Raw genomic sequence first — 16344 nt, 5'->3', positions numbered from 1 at the left:
AGCAAGCACTTAACAGCATGTAGTTTGTCCCACAGAATTCATCCGCCAAATACCAACTAGAGAGGCCTGTGCCAGAGAAAGTTGCTGTCTATCTAAATGGTGCACAGCGAGAATAGCAGGGCCTGACAGAAACCACTGATTGTTTTTCACAGGACACCATTCAGCTCTGTCTAATAGTCCAAGCAAGTGACAGCCAACTGGGACAAACACTCTCTATCCTAACCGTATAGACAAGCCAGGAACAAAACGTGCTTTCTAAAACGGGCTTTACTGGAAGAATACAGCACAATATGAGGGGTCTGGATGGTTTCTAGGTGGTTGCTTACTGGCTCAAGTCAAAACAGCCCACCCAGATATGGTTCGGGTCCTTCTTCAATGGAAGACCATGGGTGTTTTTTCAGACATTTAATCTGTCTAGTCTTAGATAAGATGTAAATTGTAGATTAATAGATTTTTAATCAGATAAACACAGCTTGTGTAAGCATAAGGGACTTCTTAGTAAGGACGTTCTCAAAATATCTCTGCGTTCATAAGAAACAGTCACAGTGGTCTGAAACATGACAGCGGTGAGTAAATAATGATAATATCTTTTTGCATTCTGGAAAACCTGTGGGACGTGTGTAACTCATAGGTTTGACAGATCCAAAAGTGTGTGCGAGTACGTGTGTATGCATGCAAACAACAGTATCAGGTTCAACTTGTGACAAACACACACACACCAAGGCCTCTAAATTATGTAGCACACAGCACACAGCACACAGTCCAATTACATCTGCCGTTAGCGGACTTGTACATTAGGGAAAAAAATTTGCTGACGCATCCAATTACGCCTGATTAACTTCCAATTCATCAGGAAACAGTTTCAATGATTAGTTTTCCCATCATATTTTCATTTTAAAGCCTTGTTTAAGCAACATTAACACTCAGTGTGTGGCTAAATGGTGAAACTTTGCAAAGAGGTGAAACTCTAGCCTCGTTTAAACTTTCATTACGGCCACACGCTGGCACGACGAGCTACTCCTAGAGTGAATGGACGCGATGGCTAAAGAGGGGAATTCAAGCCACACACTGAGGGTGTGCCTGCCGTTCACTTTAAATAGTTTATAAACAAACAACACTCTTTATAAATGCATCTCAACAGCAAAACCAATCAGACACCTCCTTCCCTGCTTGTCCATGGAAGCCAGACTGCCCATCCCATATGGAAGTGATTCTTTCAAGCAGGATTTCCCCCAAGGTTCACGCCAAGCGCTACGCCACCCACCAGAACCAGACAGCGTACAGAAGCCCATCAGATACCGAGCCATCCACACCACCACACCTACAGCTACCACCACCCACCAACCCAGTCTGCAAAAATCACCCAGACGGACCGCAAACCTCGTCTGTCCCTGCATCTGTAGCCCGAGACGGGGCGCGAGTCATGCTTGTAACATCCATACGTGTGATTTCAGATTGGGCAGAGCAGGTTTCATAAACAGAAACAGATGAAGTGAAGACATCTGTGCAGGGAGGAGCTGCTTTTTATGTCAAAAGACGTTCTCTGGGGCCGAAATCGCTGTCTAGTTCAATAAACATCTGAGGGGCGGTGTTGTACTTGGAAACTCTCTCCTGCAGAGGTCATCTCCCATACATGCATTGTCTACTTGTTACAATATTATTGCTCTCGGTAGGTAATGTCCCCCCGGCTCGGGGGCCCTGGTGGGGTGGAGAGCTACAACGGAAAGGCCCGGACGAATGCCAAAGAAAGCACTTGCTCCGCTCAGGTACGGCCATGTTACAATGCTGAGAAAAAGATCAGCAAATTCAGGCTGGAGTTAAGCATCAAAAAATACTAATGGACTAAAACACAAGCGAAGATTGTTTATTGGCCTCACGGTGGTCTGCATATATTAAACACAGATATAAAAATTACTCTAAACATTTACAGTGTTTACATGAAACCATGAATACCACAAATTTGCTACTTTTATTACTAGTGGATTGTAGATGGAGGCCATGCCTATTGGAGAGGGGACAACAAGCATTTTTTAAAAGTGCCTACTTCGTATATTCTGTCAATTTGTAAGTTAAAACACTAAAATTACTGAATTAAAAAACAGTCACAAAACTATTTTAACTTCAAAAAGCTCTTAAAAAATGTTCTGGAGTAAAACATTTAGACCAGGGGAGGAAGGGGAAAAAAAAACAACAAAAAAAAAACATTTACTGCGAACTGCTGCTCTGAAACACTGAAAACACAAGATAAGCTGCTCACGTGTAAAACAACACACTGCCTCACTTCACTTGGAAACACTCGTTCATACAGATACTGTAAAATGAAATTCCAGGACTTTCAAGGATTTTAAGCATTACTTTTTTGATTTTCAAGGATTTCAATCAGAAATCTCACTTATCGAACATTGTCTTCCACTTCGCATTCCAAAAAAGAGAGATAAATAAATATATACTTATATATATATACTTAAAAAAAAATTGCAAAAATAATGTACATGCGAAATATCACTTATAAAGTATTATAAAGTATACTACACTTCCACTATAGTAATAACCACTGTTAATTTTCTTAAGGGATTTGTGTGTGTATACTTTATTTTGTATAAATGATGTTTTCTACTGTTAAAGAAAAAAAGCATTATAGAAAAGAAGATTGGTGAAATCACTCCAAAAACCTGATCTGAAACAAAAGATTCGCAAACCTGCACCAAAATCCTGATCCGAATTTATTTGCAATCCGCGCTCCGAATTTCCGATCTAAAGCAAAAGATTTGCAAACCTGCTACAAAGTTCTGAATCAAATAATTTATGATCCACACTCTGAAGTCTTGATCATATGATTTGAATCATTCAATTCGCTAAATGATTCACTAACCCCTTCTCAACTAAATCAAATGATTCGCAACACACGCTTCGAAGTCCCAATCTGAATTAAATGATTTGTGGTACGTGAAGTTCCAATCCAAATCAAATGATTCATGATTTGCAATTTGAAGTCCCAATCTGAAACAAATTACTTGTGATATGAGATCCAGTTGGAGTGCTTTGAAATAGTGAATCGTTTTGCAACGCAATGATTTAACTGATTCGGAGTTTCAAAAAGATTTGTTTCACCCATCACAATGTGCTATACTATGTGTTTTGAAATCGTTGCAAGTGCTGTCGAAATTAGAAAATGAATGGCTCTTTTAATTTGATCTGGTTTTTGCTAGTGAATCCATTGAAATTAAAGATCGAAGTCACAAGTTTGAATCAATTGAAGCGGTTCCTGCATAAATGACTCAATCGATTTGATTCACCTGTTCTTCTTTTCGCATCTTCAGCCATGTTTACACGACACCGTCAGTACTGCTACTTGCGTAGTTTGATTGTTTTCTGACATTAATGGAAATAAGCAAAAAAGGTAGAGTTTTTTTTTAATTGCGTGAATTTTGCGTAAAAAGATGTGCTTCTTGACAAAATTGAACACTTCTTTCATAGATACATTGTCTTTCAATAATTTAAGCACTTTTCACCCCTTCAGGAATATTGCTATTTTCAAAGGTTTTCCAAGTCTTACATTTTAAAAAGTCAAATTCAAGTATGTCAAGCACTTTAAGCACCTTGTACGAACCCTGTAAATAGCAGCCATATCTACGCTAGTTTTATTTCGACTAACAGTGCAGCCCTACAAACACAGTTGTCACTGGAAATTTGTTGCGTCACAAAAAGTTAGTCCATTTTTTCCAGCTGAGATCCTAAACGCATTTAAGAGCCAAATGAGGCGATTCGGGAAACAGAACATCCTCTCTGAGCTCTGTGGTTGTACCACGCTGGTCTGAACCATCAGTCATTAGGCATTTCCTGGGCTGTGATTTAGCAGAGTGCTTCTCAGACAGCGAGTAGCTGACAGGGCCGTCCCCGTTCTCCGTCCCATGAGAGCAGGAGGCCTTTCTGCTGTGGTTGAACTCTCATTCCAGTGTTATCTTAAGGCCAGCACACACACTCACAGGATGGCTGTGCTTATCTCCTCTGTCCAACACAAACAGAGAGCTGACGCTGTGGTCATTTTCCCTCAACCCCTCTCAGCAGCCGAGCTCGGCCCCCATAATTCAGCAGAGATTACGAGTGCTGAGGTCCAAGCGTGTTTTTTTTTTGTTGGCTCATATGCACGGCCAGACTGACTTCTCATATTCTTAGCTGAAAGAATCCTCAAATTAGATATTAAAGTTAACCAAATTTATTAGATATTTAATTAAGACACTGAATATATAATATTAATTATTAACATGCATGCTTTAGTTTAAATGCACCCATCCACTGAATGAGACTGTAGGTTCAGCTATCATAACTGCACAACAAAGAGCATTCTCAGTGCAACATGCATTACAACAACAGTGCTATCAGCTGGTACGATACGGCCTGATTGTGCTCGGAGAAATCACTATTTTGTGCTCAAAACAGAACTGAAGTAATAATGCGCCGTACCATGAACACTTCACCAAGCTGTAATGATGTCATAGCCACACATTCTATGATGTAACATTCCTCAGTCCAACCAAATGTAAAGTTCTATTGTGCTGAACTATGGACAGGAACACCACAACTCAGTTTTCAAGATAATATACAATCACAGTCTTACGAGGAGCGTGAATGAACCAGCACAATGGGTACTGAATGCACACCCTATTTCGACCGAGTGAGGACGTTCAGATCTAATGAGTCTGACCACACAGAAAATAAAACAGGCTCTGAGTGTCATTGAATGTGTGCGAGTTGAAAGTGTGGAACATTCCAGTACAATGAAAAGGGGCCTATGCGTGCCTCAAACATGGAATTTCCACACGCTTGGTTTTTTCTTAATTATGTGAGAAAAAGGCTTATTCCCAACGACCTACTTATTTGACATTATGACTAATCTCAGCAACATTCCATTTTACTTAAATTATATTTGGATTAAATTTTTAATCGGTATAAAAATCTCCCCATCAAGGACATGACAGCACAGTGAGCACACAATATTACAAAATCATATTGAATCATCTATGAAACTACAATATTTCTTATAAAAATGACCTTTTTTATACTAAAGAGTTATTTTTATGTAATTATAAGTTATAAGTGTATATTTTTTTCATTTTTTAGTGCTGTCAAACGATTAATCGTAATTAATCGCATGCAATATAAAAGTTTGTTTACATAATATGTGTGTGTATACTGTGTATATTTATTTTGTTTTTAAAATACAAACATAACATTTTTCTTAAATATGTATACATGCATGCATGCATGTGTATTTGTGTATACATAATAAAAATGCACAGCACACACACATATTATGTAAACAGAAACTTATTTTGGATGCGATTAATCACGATTAATCGTCTGACAGCACTACATTTTTTTTAATTTTACCTTATAAAAATTAAGGGGAAAAAAATAGTAACATGATATTACTAATACACAACTGTACCATGGCACCACCACAGTACTTTCTGTAACTGTTGGTACTGAAAAAAGTGCAATAAATAAGAACAGACCTCAAGAACGGTCCAGAGCTCTTGGACAAGACGTTCCAGCACGCACGCCAACTGAAAGAGAGTTTCACGCTCATGGGAGGACACACGCGCAGTGTAACAACAAATGATACATTCCAAAATGTGCAACACGCCGCAAAATATTTGGCTAAGCTTTGAGGAACATTTGCACTTTAGAAATAGACTTCAGGAGGGTGTGATAGGTCAAATTTCTCAACACTGAGCACCCAAAACAATACCATCAGAGATTTTCTCTCATGATTTGAGAAATATTCTGCAACAAAAATTCTATATTAGACGCCCAAATTTAGTGCAAGGATATTCAGCAACTCTGGGGAATACAAACAGAGAATTAACTGAAATAAACACATTAAAAACTGCTGCCTGTGTTTGTAAATTGATGAGAAAGCATGTTGGAAAGAACAGCGTAAACAGACAAGTCAACAGCTCTGAAAAGCTGTCTGATCCTGTGAGGTCACCTGTGTGTGACAAATACACACACATACACGCACAAGGGCAGCGGGACTGCACATTGCGCACAAAGGGTGTTTGTTGGAGGGATGATGGCCAATCAGGTCAGCCCTGGAGCGGCCACTGACTGACCATCGGGGCCTCCCGGGAGATTAATAGAGGCTGACAGGCCAAGGCGAGGGTTGGGATCAGACCTCCCATTCACAGGACATCCATCGAGTCTAACGACAGCCATTCAGCACCATGACAATAAGGCGTTTGTGTGCACAGGCCGCAGAACCACCTCTCAAAAACAACAGGATCAAAGTCACTGGGTGGATGAAGGAAATCTAGGTGCCTTGATCTTGGACTATGTGGATGGGTGATGCATTATATGCCAGCAACAATTGCTACAAAAACAAAATAATGCATCAGACTTACTGCGTCGTCCATTTTATATCCAAAAAGATGTGGGAGACACTAATCAGTGCAAGTCTGATTTTTATACACTACCAATCAAAAGTTTTTAAACAGTAGGAGTCTCTTCTGCTCACCAAGCCTGCATTTATTTGATCCAAAATACAGCAAAAGCAGTGATATTGTGAAATATTTTTGCCATTTAAACTGCTTTCTATTTGAATACACTTTAAAATGTAATTTATTCCTGTGATCAAAGCTAAATTTGCAGCATCATTACTCCAGTCTTCAGTGGCAAATGATCCATCAGAAATCATTCTAATATGCTGATTTGCTGTTTAAGCTATTTTTTTTTTCAGGATTCTTTAATGAATAAAAACATCCACTGATCAGTATATTTTTTTGGGAAAGAAATGATAGTTAACTAAGTAATAATTCGTTTATTTAGCAAGGATGCTTTAAATTGATCAAAAGTGATGATAAAGACATTTATAATGTTACAACAGCTAATGTTACTCAGCTGTTTTTAACATAATCATATATGTTTTTTTGAGCAGCAAAATATTAGAATGATTTCTGAAAGACCATGTGACTGGAGTAATGATGCTAAAAAACAGCTTTGAAATCACAGGAATAAACTGTATTTTAAAATATTTTAAATAGTAAAAATATTTCACAATTTTACCGTTTTTGCTGTACTTTGGATCAAATAAATGCATGCTTGGTAAGCTTCTTTAAAATAATCCATAATAACACTTACTACAGTGAAAAAGTCTGTCCCTTGTTGTCCTCTCAAATCAAAATCAAGTAACATATCTGCTTAGAACTGTTTTGGATGATAAATAGTGCTTGATCTGTGCATATTTCTGTCCTTATTCAGATATGATGTAAATGATATGATGAAAATTTGTTTGTTAATGTAATTACTTAAAGATACAGTAATCATTTATTAAACAAATATCAAACTAGCTGCAGCTCTATTTTGTAAAGCCTATCCTCTGTTCACAACCTCTCATGCTGAACTTGAACAACAGCTCATCGGCCCTGTTTTCAGCCTGTAGCTGGGAAATGAAACGCTCTCCTGCAGGAGGGTGGGTGAAGCACATGTGTGTGCGAGTGGAATGCAGTTGCTGTACGAGGAGGAAAAGCATGAGAGTGGAATACAATGATTCTGATAGGAACCCCACCCTCTGCACCACGTGAGGCCACTTGTTATGATTCAACACGCAGCCTTTGCACAGGAGCTCAGTCAACGGCTGCAGGTTCAGAGAAAAACACCAGCCGCAGTCGACTAAAGGCTCAGCGAAACCTGAACATCTGCGTCACTGTCGTTTCTGCAGGAACTCACTGAGATTCATAAACCCTGATTTCTTCACAAAAAGATTTTGAATAATAAATGAACCCTAAATGACTTTGGAACAGATCAGAACTCTAAGAACATTTAGGCAATTGTTAAACTGTAATATTTTAAAGACCTAATGAAATCGAAATTGAAATTCTTGTAGCTTTTAGTCCACGTCTCTTCACTTAGAACATATTTACACGCTAGTGAAAAAAATTAATTTGACAAATTAAAATGTTTTTCTCTTCCAGCAACACATTTTAATGCTTTCTTTCCTTTCCCAGCAATCTGTTTTTAGAAAAAGACGTTGCTTGAATTAACTGCTTTCATTCATTTATTGTCAAAATTGACCTTTTTTTAGGTTGTGATTTAAACTAAAGGCTATTGGCCATTTTAAACAAAAACATCTCGCCCCCACTTTCCTGTTTTCCTGTGCTTAAACCATTGCACAGGAGTTTTTGTGTTGAGATAGGAAACAGGTTCAAGACTAAAAAGAATGATGAAAGCACAGATATTCTTGATGCTGAACCCAAAAGCACATTATAATCCTCACAGATTAGGGAACTATGGATTAGGATTTTTAAATTACTGCTGAGGGAAACCTCATGAGTTTTATACATATGCAATCACACTGCAGACCGCAGTACATTCCACACAAAAAAGGAAATGCAGGCTCAGATCGTGCACATATAAAGGCACGAAAATCACCATGGAGATGATTTCCCAAAGAGCCACACGCTGTTGAGGTGACAAGCCTCATAATTTCTAACACAACATTTTTAGACCCATGAAAGTGTTGCATTTTCTTAGTTTCTGCACCTCATTAAACACAAAAACCTGACACTCTGATGCCCTGAGAAATCAGAATTATGCTGTGTGTGATTATAATCCACCAGTAAGCAATGTGTACTAATGCAGCGCTTGTTCTGCAAAGAGGTCACATCTGATGTTCTCTAACAACACCGAGTATAAAATTACACAAGATCATGGTTTGTACACAAGAACACTATTATGCTTTCAAATGCCGCACAGCCACTGCCTCCAATAAGTTATCAGCAATATGTGCATAAAAATGCATTATGCAAACAAGCAGAGAGACTGTCAACATAAGTGTAAATATAATAGCAGATCTAAAGCTATACAAACTGTCAACCAGTGTTGCCAAGGTACCAAAATTTTGACTAAATTATCTCGATAGTTCTACTGAACCGATACCACGACAAAAACAAAACAACTGGAAAAGCAATTTGAATTTGAATTTAAATACCTCTGAAATCTCTCACTTGAGTAGTGTGGGCCTGCCCACTTTTTTCCCCATTTCCTCCCTCTTTTAAAAAGTAAGCAATTACCAGTCTATGATACAGGTAAATACAGATCTTCGCAACATTGGTAACTTAGCTAAAAAGATAAAGCCAAATTAGATGGTAATTTTTTACCTCAATTGCCCCATCAAACTCAGATGGTGAAAAAGCTCACGTGTCAAAACAACAAAAACAATGTGTTATTGTAGCACTTTACAACACCAGCACATGAATAATCTTGTACTAACACCTAAATTAAATATTACTTTAATATGAACTAATGATGAGTTAAGGCACGTACTAATCAAGAACTAGCCTTAACTATGACATGAGTCATATGAATTCATACAACGACCACCCTGACTACATGTTTGTTAGTTAGGCTCATGTATTAATTATGACTTTGGGGTAAGTTGGGTCACATTAATTCATATGACTCATGTAGTTAAGGTTAGTTTTTGATTAGTACACACCTTAACTCATCATTAGCACATATTAAAGTAATATTTAATTCACCTGTTAGTACATGAATAATTACATATTGTTATAGTAACGTGTTAAATTTGAGGGCATGAGCTAGGGGTGGGAAATATGACCAAAATCTTTTCACAATACGTGTAATTTTTTTTCATGATAACATTTCATATCATGTTATAGTCATTTTTTGTTATTTCATCTGTTATTAATAACAAGAACATATACGAATACAATAACAAAGACATACATTTTAAAAAATCTTGTTTTTAGGTACAGTAGGTCTATTCAACAATAGCATTCAAGTAAAAGACAATACAGAAATTGAATAATCAAAATGTAAAAGTAAAGCATTGCATAGTCTTCAGTGTATGAATTACACATTCATACATTGATCCTTATTAAGGCTACTAAAGTTAGTCAAGATCAGTAAGCGATTTTCTATTTTTCTTTTATTATTTGATTAACATTATAGATACAGACAGCAGAGGAATATTAGCCTGCTGTTACTTTAAGAGAAGCACAAACCAAATATATTGATATGCATGCATTTTCTTTGTCAGCTGTTTGCGTTTACTTAAGTCATGAGCCAAGGTGGGCATTTTAACATAACTGTGTGTGTATTTGACCATTAAAGCACAATAACTCATGAAAAATTAAACTAAAATGAGAAATCATATCATTTTCACTACCGTGATACCTTTTTAGTGCTGTCGACAAGTGTAAACAGTCACTACAAAAAAAGCAAAAGAGAAAACCAAAACAGAAAGCCTGTGCGCTCAAATATTTCCTATGTCCCAAGTGACACTGAACTATCACCTGCTGAGAACGGGCCAATCAGGTTAAGCAAAGATACTACCAGGGAAAACTGATTTGATTACCATTTCACATCACCTTTACCCTGAGCTATGCATTTGTGGTAAAATATGCAGGCTTACTCTTTGAAGGTACAACCTCTAGGACACTTATCAAGTTTTGATGCACAAAACTATTTTATTTAACTGCCTGATAATCACACTTAGATCTGACATTTCATAATTTCCTGCTTTTAGATGCACTAATAAATAAATAATTCATCCCTTACCTCTGAAAAGCCCCCTTTACTTTGAATGTAACTGGTCTTATACACTTGTTCGAGACTCTTAATTTAATCCTATCTAAAATTAAAAATGTTCTGGAATTGAAAACTCAGAAGCATATTCTAATGCATCACATTGTCCAGTTCATCTCTGTTTTTCATTATGTCTAAATGTAGTGGGAAACCCTATATTAAAGAACAAAAGCATAAATATCAATTTAAAATGTCAGGCAAACCAATTACGGGTTTATTGTTAGCAACAACAAAACTTCAAAATCTTTTATGTCCTTTTAGCCATGCAATGGGTATCTAACACTTGCCAAAGTGGATGTCACAAAGCCAATCTTAGCCAGTGTGAGACACATGGGAATGGAATCACAAGATGTCAGTAGGGTGGGGACCGTAAGGCCTATGAAACTGTTTTTGGTGGACAAGACACAGATGCAGATACAGGAAATGATGGCATGCATCACTTTGATCCTCCATTTTCCTAAAAACACAGCGTCGACCCGGCAAAAAGCTCAGTTTTTGTATTTCAGAATTAAATTTATTTTAACACACCAATCAGCTTGAACAATTAATTGATGCACCCTTCCTAAAAAGCTCAAGTAATCTTATGAAAGATTATAAATTGTCATCTTTAAAACATGTTATCTATCTTTTTAAATACCATACAAAAAGCACAGGTTTTTTTTCTTTTACATTTAATCAATTAGTAGGTGCTTCATCCAAATGAGCAACATTGCAAGCAGTTTATCCTAAACACAGGGCGCTAAAGAAAGCGATTCGACTTCATAAAGACTATGCACGCATCTTCCAACATGAAAAGTTGTACAAAACAGGAAGACGCCACATTGCAGATACCACATGCAAAACAATCCCTATAACAATCCCAGAAAACCCAAGCTGATGAATTATGCATGCAATAAATGACTAAGCTAGTTAAACACACTTGCTTATTTATTTAAAGCATAACAAGCCATTTTTTATGTTTGCCCTGGATCTCCAAATATGATCTGTAAACACACCGCAATCCCAAATGACTGTGATATTAAAGCTGACAATGAGCACAGCATGAGATCGTCTATGCACTACTACACATTATAGAGGTACAAAACTAATCCTTACATATAAACTGATCACAATTGCAGACCAAATACAGACAATTACTATTAGTAAGACACTATGCTTCAATGGAATAGTACACTACAGAAAGTAATATTATGGATAATCATCAGCTTGAAAAAGAAAACATTTTATAGATGAACTATGTTTTATTACAAACATGCAGTTTTTTGCTTCACCAGATGTTAACTGATGGACTGGAGTGGAGTGGATTACTTGTGGATTATTATGATGTTTTTAACAGCTTGTCTGGACTCTGATTCTGACGGCACCCATTCACTGCAGAGGATTCATTGGTGAGCAAGTGATGTAATGCTAAATTTTATTTAATCTCAACTCACTGGATGGCCTAAGGGTGCGTAAATCATCATCAAATTTTTGGATGAACGATTCCTTTAAAATCAGGTGATGCTCAGACAGATAATCAGTAATTAAACGTCTGTTCAACTGATATTCTGCATCGTGTCTTCAAAAATAAAGCACCCTTCAATGCCATTACGCCACTGTGCATTTAACAGCAAACAGCAGCGTTTCACAGGTAAAGAAACCTACTTATTTAATGGATTGTTTACATAAATGACTCCTTGCATAATAGCCATTCATCTCAAGTAAGAAATGCAAAAAGCATTTAGGCTTAACAGCCCTGGTCAGCTCAAAACAAAAAGGCAAAAATAAATATGCAACCACTTAGACTGAAATACAGCTGTGTGCAGTATCATGGCATAACTAATAATAATTATCTGAACTGTTATGTATATGTAAGACTCCATTCTATACATACTTTAATTTACATTATATTATCTTTTAACAAACAAATGACTACAATAATAATTGGTTCTCCACACTAGTTATTGGAACAAAAACAATCAGTACTGGATGTAAAAAAAATAATATCAGTACATCTCTAGTTACACAATGTGCCAGTGAATAAAATGTGACAATAGAAGCAGGCTTGGCAAATCGGCTGTCACAATTGGTTGGAGGACGAGACGATTACGTCATCATCTGCTCTTCAACACTCCTGCTGATCTTAGGAGTTTGTGCTCTTAAAGGGGTTTCTCAGTGAGGTTCTGTTAATGCATTGTCCACTTTTTCCTAATCACCCTCTACAGACCAAAACAAACCTAATCTACGCGTTTATTATGTCGCATCAGCAGGTGCCCCAGGGGCTCAATATCACTTATGCATGAATTATTAAGGGCCAAAGAATATTCTCAGAGCCTACGGGGGTTTCCAGTAAATCAGCAGGGAAGACCCCCGACCTGATGCTTTACCCCCAACCCCCTTCATTCAATGCACTCATGCACTGCCCGCCTAAAAACACTAATTCCCCGACCAAATCTGCCGTGCAATCTAATGCATCTGCAGATGCTAAAGCATATGCATGCAAAACCAACGCACGTTAAACACACCATTTATCCCGATAGATGCATCTAAAATATGCTGAGCTAATATTTAAGCCAAAATAGCAATGCATTCTCATGCACCAGAGTGACAACATGCATGACGCTTGCGTTATAAATATCTGAAAGCATACACTGTGCAAATAAAAGGGTGCATTTCAGGTTACATCACTTATATGACCAGTTTCTGTTGACCATCGATAGACATCCTAACAAACCACGTTTATTACATTCATCTATTCTACAACATCATCCAGCACTATTATGCAGCTGCTCTGATCTAATCTGACAGCTTTGCATGCAGCTCTCTGCTACAAACTGCAAGCACCGATTTTAGCCCGGTAAATGACTGGCTCGGGCATTACATGAAACGTTTTAACGTAACGTTGAAACGAAAAGGCCAGTGTTCAACAGCAACAGGGACTCAGCTAAAAGTGTCCGCATTTTATTCATACTAGAGTATTTATGCTTCACCTCACCTCTAACATAAGCATAACCTGCCATTAACTGACTCATAAATGCACTAGATAAGTGATAATACAGCTCCCGTCGTGATTTAGCCTTTCCAGAGCCACTTAAACATTAAAAAAGATCATCTATGACATATCAAGCGCACGTTTCTTTACTATAACAATCTCGCTTGCTGGGGGAATGAATCTCGCGGCACGGACAGTGAGGAGAGCCGTGCGGCCTGCGCTCGTTGGCGGCTCCGCGGACTCACCTCAGTCGGTTGGCTGATCTCGAACAGGTCGAGCCGGTTGGCGTTCCAGTGGTTGATGATGTCGGCGAGTTTCCGCCGCTCCTCCTCTCGGCTCCCCGACATTCTCAAATCCCGACTAATTCTAGTCAAGCCGGAGAGAGAAACAATCCGCCTTTTTTCCTCGCTGCTTCGGTTTTATCCACTCAAACGGGCTTCTTATCCGACGACCTGAAATAAAAGTGAATCTGTTACACCCAGAAACTGGGCTTTCGAACGCGGTTTCTGTGGTGAGTGTCGCTCTTCCCGCAGTCGCCGGTTAATGCACCTCAGCTCTATCGTCAACCGCTTGTACTGTTTCCGCGTTCCCAGCTCTCGTTTGTCTTATCGCGCTCCGTGCGCGCTCCCTGTGGCAAAGTGGAGGGACTGACTGGAACTGTGCGCGCGCCCCCTATATTCCACACAAAATTCACGAGGGACGCTGACGGGAACAAATAATGAAAGAAACTACTCGTGTCAGGCACTTGCTGCTCCATTCAAAATACTTTCGTGTAGGCTTATGTTGTTCGATTAAATTATATATATATATATATATATATATTTCCAACTGGCTTGACGCGATAAAATATATATATGTATACGTTTTATACAGTATTTATATACTTATTTTTATTTTAAATTATTTTTTAATAATCGATTTTATACATATATATATATATATATATATATATATTTTTTTTTTTTTTTTTTTTTTTTTTTCCCAAAAACGTTTTATACAGTATTTTAATACAGTTGTATCTTGGCCAAATATATATATATATATATATAATGTTTTTTTTCATTAAAGGAATTTGCATTTTGGCCATGTCAGGTCTATCACAAGCAACTGTATGTACGCATCTGTACATGACTACATAAATAAATAAATATACATAAATATATATGTGTGTGTGTGTGTGTATATATATATATATATATATATATATACACACACACATATATATTTATGTATATTTATTTATTTATTTATTTATGTATATACACTACCGTTCAAAAGTTTGGGGTCAGTACATTTTTATTGTTTTTTTTTTTTTTTTTTTTTTTAAGAAAATAATACTTTTATTCACCAAGGATGTATTAAGTTAATAATTAAAAGTTTATTAAAAGTTAATAATAAATAATTTACATTGTTATAAAATATTTATATTTTGAATAAACACTTTTTAAACTTGTTATTCATGAAAGAATCCTGAAAAAAAAAAAAAAATCACAGGTTCCAAAAAATATTTGGCAGCACAACTGTTGATATTATCCAACATTGATCATTCTAATAATAAATCCGCATATTAGAATGATTTCTGAAGGATCATGTGACACTTAAGACTGGAGTAACAGCTGATAAAAATTCAGCTTTTCATCACAGGAATAAATTCTATTTTAAAGTATGTTAAAATAAAAAACATTATTTTATATTGTAAAAACATTTTGCAATATTACTGGGGTTTTTTTCTATATTTTTAATCAAATAAATGCAGCCTTGATGAGCATAAGAGACTTCTTTAAAGACTATTACAAGTCTTACTGACCCCAAACTTTTGAACGGTAGTGTATATATATATTTATATATTATATATTTATATGTATATTTATATATATATATATATATATATATATATATATATTTTTTTTTTTTTTTTTCCCAAAAGCATTTTATACAGTATTTTAATATAGTTGTATCTTGGCCAAATATACACTTATTTTTATCGATTTTATATATATATATATATTTTGCATATGTATTTTTTCATTTATTTTATTTTATTTTACAGACACACATGCATAAAGTTGCTCATGATAGACCTGACATGGCCAGCTGTGCACATCTGCAAAGCAATCAGCTCAATGAAGCAGGGCAATCCACCCTATCAAAACTAATTCAATATGAACCTGTTACATCATCATCATAGAGCTCTAAATTATAATTCAGATGTAAACTGTAGATAGACCTTGACTATTTTAATAAATCAGTTGTCCTTTCCAAGATAGGTTTTTTCAAAACCCTTGGTCCTAAGTATTAAACATTGCATAACTCATCCCAGCCCATTTGAGCTAAATAAAAACAAAAATCGTGTGGCTTCAGAAAATGTAAAAATTTAATTAGATCTCCTCATACTTTGGTTAATAAACAAAACGTTGGTATCATGTTAACACAATGGCCCAAAACAAAAGGTCAGACAAAACCAATGCAAAACGCATCACTAAGTTACATTTTGTCTGGTCTTGGTTTTACAACGCTGTAGGAAGATTCTGTCTAGCGCTGCACTTTGGTGGTCTGGAGAGGCAGACATCAATTGTCCATTTGAAGGGCAAATTAAAGAGAAGATAGACTGGCAAATAAATCATCATTTGCTATCTAACTGATATGTGCATTGTGAGTCAGCGTTCTTTGTGGCAGCTTTCTTCATCTCGATCTATCTTATTTCATATTGATGCAGATCCTGGGGCAGAAACTGACAAAGCACAACTCGAAAGATTTTATTAAAA

The 16344-nt window shown here is 36.7% G+C and overlaps 1 protein-coding gene across 1 annotated transcript in view; it reads right to left on the bottom strand.

The window, feature by feature from the left end:
* Positions 1-14197, bottom strand: part of afdna (afadin, adherens junction formation factor a) — a 134888-nt gene extending 120691 nt beyond the window's left edge. The window contains 1 exon segment of the mRNA XM_051092171.1: positions 13825-14197. Coding sequence (XP_050948128.1) covers positions 13825-13926 — 102 coding nt within the window. The 5' untranslated portion in view covers positions 13927-14197.
* Positions 14198-16344: the final 2147 nt, after the last annotated feature.

This window comes from Labeo rohita, chromosome 20 (assembly GCF_022985175.1).
Source record: "Labeo rohita strain BAU-BD-2019 chromosome 20, IGBB_LRoh.1.0, whole genome shotgun sequence".
NCBI classification, from domain to species: Eukaryota; Metazoa; Chordata; class Actinopteri; order Cypriniformes; family Cyprinidae; genus Labeo; species Labeo rohita.
Note: the sequence above shows the minus strand (reverse complement) of the source record. Positions and strands in the feature narration are given on the sequence as shown.